This window comes from Hibiscus syriacus, unplaced genomic scaffold, assembly GCF_006381635.1.
Source record: "Hibiscus syriacus cultivar Baekdansim isolate YM2019G1 unplaced genomic scaffold, ASM638163v2 tig00111000_pilon, whole genome shotgun sequence".
Taxonomy (NCBI): Eukaryota; Viridiplantae; Streptophyta; class Magnoliopsida; order Malvales; family Malvaceae; genus Hibiscus; species Hibiscus syriacus.
The window spans coordinates 3,086,931-3,091,170 of NW_024062947.1; the positions used below are offsets into that span (position 1 = coordinate 3,086,931).

The following is a 4,240-nucleotide window of genomic DNA, read 5'->3' on the forward strand; positions in this document are numbered from 1 at the left end:
ATGTTTTCAAAACCATTTTTAAAACTATACATTATACGTTTTCAAAATTATTTTAAAAACTCTATACTATATGTTTTCAAAACTGTTTTAAAAACTATATATTATACGTTTTAAAAAATAAGTTTTCAAAAACTATATATTATATATTTAAAAAAAAACTATATTTGAAATTATTATATATACTATGCTATATAAAAAAGACCTCGGGGAAAATTAGTGTCTACAAAGTGTTAATTAATTTTCAAACTCTAACTTCCAAATAAAACAAGCTTGAACCGGCTAAGAACACACAAATTTAAATTTATAAAAAATAATATTAATTTTAATATTTTATTTATTTAAATTTATCTTATAAAAATTTTAAAATAAATTTGATATAGATATTATTTTACTTTCTTTTAAAATTTGGTTTGATTTAAAATAGATAGGTTTGAGCATAGTAGCAACCAAAATCGGTAAAATTGACCAATAAGTTAGGCTGGTAAAAATTTGATCCATTAGGTTAATTTTAAAATTAATTTGAAATCTACAACAAATATTATAATTCAAGATAAACTCGTCATACTCACATAATATACTCACATAATGAATTTACTCAAATAATATTTTTTATTCAAACTTGTCATGTCAAGATGATAAATTCTAAAAAATATAATTTTTATTAGAATTTTATTATAAAGCGATAAGTGTCAATAAAAATATATTTCATTGGGGTGACATAAGCATCACAAGTTTTAAAGATATTGTAGTTCCTAAAATAAAATATTTGATGCTATATTGGGCTAAATAATTAGCCCGCCTACGATATTAGGCCAATTTTGTCATCAAAATCAGCTTCTCCATTAAGCAAAAAGCCCAAAGGGTTCTGACTGCCAATATCTCAAAACAAAGCAAATTTACGACATCACAACACAGATCATGAAATATGTAAACAAAACTAGATATATCAAATGCATTTCTTATGCCAATATACCATGTCTATATAAAATGATGCCATGAACATGGAGGAATGATGCAGCTCTAGTCCCACCCACTCGCAACGACCGATCCGTAACCATATGGCGGAGCAGCAGCATTTAGGTTCATGTCACTGGCAACCCAATGATCGTCACCACCGCTGCCAAGGAAAGTTGGAGCATATTGACCATCAATGGCAGGAACAGCATAAGTATCATTGTAAGTGCTTGAAGATGCAATGTCTTTTCGTAAGTCATAACCGCCATAATCAACTCCACGGTGTCTAACCCAACCGCTGCGACCGCTAGCAGAGTAATTCTCAGCATTTTGGATTAACCAAGTCGGGACTTCCTGGCTGGATTCCTTCATTACTTCGGCCAATGACTTTGCAAGATGCAAGTTCTTGTCACTGAAGAAAGCGGTAGCCAGACCAAATTTTCCAGCACGGCCAGTTCGACCTATCCGGTGCACATAATCATCTATGTTTTTCGGCATGTCAAAGTTAATAACGTGAGCAACATGAGGGATATCAAGTCCTCGTGAAGCAACATCTGTGGCAACTAGTATTGGAGTAGCACCACTTTTAAAGGATCTCAGAGCTTGCTCTCTTTCCTACAAATTTTACAAAGTAAACAAATACAGACTCAAATTACTTCTCGCATAATTGATTTTATTCTTCTGCCTCAAAATGTAGACTCTAGCAACACCAAGAACATTATTTTTTTTCTGATTGAGATGACTGCATGAGTAACATATTATGTTTAGGTATTTTAAAGATGGCAATATCAAGACTAATAAAGTGGAAAATATGATATGAAGCTAACCATCTGCACTTTGTCACCATGCATTGCAATTGCTGAAAACCCATTCCTTGACAACCAGCGTTCCAACTTATCTGCACCTCTCTTTGTCTCCACGAAAACTAGAGTTAAAGCATGCTGCAAAACATCAAATATTATCTCTTTATCAGCAAGTTTATAGGAATCCAGTGATGGCATAGCTCTAAAGCCTGAATAAGGATATCCACTGGAACCCCAATGATACTGAATATGTAGTTCAGTTTCCCGCAAATTGTAACGGCAGCTAGAAACACTCGACTGCAAAATAGAACACCAATTAAATTGGACAACGTTAATTGTACCTTACTATGGGGAGTTCCATTGGACCTTTGAGTACGGAGAAGATTCAAAAGATGGTTTCTTTTGTCCATCTCTTGAACCAGTTCCACTCTTTGGACAATCAAATCAGTGCTTGAACCAACCCTTCCAACAGCCAGAAATACATAGTCCAAAAGGAAATCCGAAGCAAATCTCTGCAGCATAATAAAATCATGAAGTTTAAAGGACCAAAAAGAACATTGAAATGAAGTTTGCAATGAACATCAAAAACATAGGAGTTAGGCTAAAGCAGACCAAAGATGCATTTATCAGCATGTCAAACGCAGGTATTATCATATATTCATTTCACATATCTGAAAGGAATGGGATCATATCTCCATTCCGACATCAAGATTGCATCGAGATTATTATGTATCATATATTCAATCTTTTTCAAGATTTCAATGTACTAGGAAAGTCATCTCCATGCTCACATCCAGATATGAGCTAACAAAGGATAATGCAAAATGAAGCATAGGATTGAAACCTGAATCTCATCTGGAAATGTGGCACTGAAAAGCATTGTCTGCCTTGTACCAGGTGGAGGCATGTCCATTTGCTCGACAATCCTGCGAATCTGAGGCTCAAAACCCATATCCAACATTCGATCAGCCTCATCCAGAGCCAAATATTTTATCATTCCAAGTGAAACTTTTGCTCTCTCAATCATATCCACCAACCGTCCGGGAGTAGCAACTAAGATGTCAACACCTCTTTCTAAGCGGCGCAACTGAAACAAAATATACACACATATTAAACTATAGCATTCAATTGCAATCGTAATTTTCAAGGTATCAAGAAAGGGCCACCTGGTGATAAATAGAAGTGCCTCCATAAGCAACAGCAATTTGAACCCGAGTCATATAAGCAAACTTCTTAGCCTCTTCGTATATCTAACAATCACCATTAACAACCCAAATCAAACAATAATAGAATAATATAATATTTCACCAACTCCAAGAGAGCAAGAGCAAAAGCAAAAAGAAAGGGTCACCTGACAAGACAACTCTCTGGTAGGAGCCAAAATAAGGGCAAGAGGGCACGCCACCTCACTTCCACCACCAACACGGCGAGTTACTGACAATGAGTCCTTTAAAACCCCAGAAATGATGGGAAAACAGAAGGCGGCCGTTTTGCCCGACCCGGTTTGAGCGCAAGCCATCAAATCCCGACCGGCAACTGCTATGGGAATGGCGTGGCGTTGGATTGGAGTTGGCTTAATATAGTTGCACCTCCTTATGTTTTGCTTTAAACCATCCCCCAAATCGATCTCAGAAAAGGTCTTCACCGGCGGCGGTATGTTGTCGCCGCTTGCTTGTACCGGAATGTCATCATAAGCTTCGAGATTGTTGGTTACGTTTGCTTCTTCTAATGTGTCATCAACAACTTCCAGCTCGTCGAACTTTTCATCTTCCCAGTTTGGATTGCGGCGAGCGGTTAACCAGGGTCCACGGCCGCGGGTGGATTGAGCAAGTTGTGGTGAGTAGAAGCGTGGGCGAGTTAACTCAGGGGCACCGGTTTCAAGAAAGGAAGCATTGCCAATTTGAGGTGATCTCATGTGAGGAGGTAGGTACCGGGGTCTAGTTGGGCGAGTTGTTTTCCTAGTTGACTCAGAAAACATACCAGTCCAAGTCATTCTGTTTTTTTTTCTGCTTTAGCTTTTTACCTCCCAACTGTAAGCTTAAAGAAACAAAACCCAAGCAAAGAAAGAAAGAAAGAACGATCAAAGAAAATCAAAACGCTGGGAAATATGATGAAACGAAATGGGTTTTCTAGATTTGATGAGTCTTTGACAAATAAAAAAAACGAAGAGACTTTTACTATAAATATAGTACAGAAGAATAAAAAAAAAGATGATAATGTTTCCTTCCCGACGAAGTAAACAAAAAGAAAGAATGGTTTTGATCAAAGAAGAAGTCTGTCCATTCTCCACGGTTTTGAAGAGGGAAAATGGGGGATTTAAGAAAGGACGACGAGTGGGTTTTAGCGTTTCAGTTACGTTGAGAAGGAAAGGTCGGAGTGCTTTTGAAGCTTTTTTTTTTTGGTGAAATGAAATATCTATGGAGGCTGATCACGTTTCGAGACTGTATAGGTTGATAGTTTTTTGCTAACTTTCCTGTATTTCA

General features: G+C 36.7%; 1 protein-coding gene across 1 annotated transcript; it reads right to left on the reverse strand.

Annotated features, from left to right (window-relative positions):
- Positions 1-852: 852 nt before the first annotated feature.
- On the reverse strand, positions 853-3,897 carry LOC120149320 (DEAD-box ATP-dependent RNA helicase 52C-like). Its single transcript, XM_039162145.1, has 6 exons — positions 3,109-3,897; positions 2,924-3,007; positions 2,602-2,844; positions 2,099-2,269; positions 1,782-1,895; positions 853-1,569 (listed from the first exon to the last, which is right to left on the reverse strand). The coding sequence occupies exons 1-6, from the start codon at positions 3,748-3,750 to the stop codon at positions 1,021-1,023; spliced, it is 1,803 nt and encodes a 600-aa protein (XP_039018076.1). The 5' UTR covers positions 3,751-3,897; the 3' UTR covers positions 853-1,020.
- Between the last annotated feature and the right edge of the window lie 343 nt (positions 3,898-4,240).

Excerpts from the sequence above, each read along its gene's own strand:
- LOC120149320 (XM_039162145.1), bottom strand. The coding sequence starts at position 3,750 with ATGACTTGGACTGGTATGTTTTCTGAGTCAACTAGGAAAACAACTCGC. Across the intron at positions 3,008-3,108 it reads CCAGAGAGTTGTCTTGTCAG|ATATACGAAGAGGCTAAGAA; the intron begins GTGACCCTTTCT and ends GGTGATTGTTAG. Across the intron at positions 2,845-2,923 it reads GCACTTCTATTTATCACCAG|TTGCGCCGCTTAGAAAGAGG; the intron begins GTGGCCCTTTCT and ends ATTTTGTTTCAG.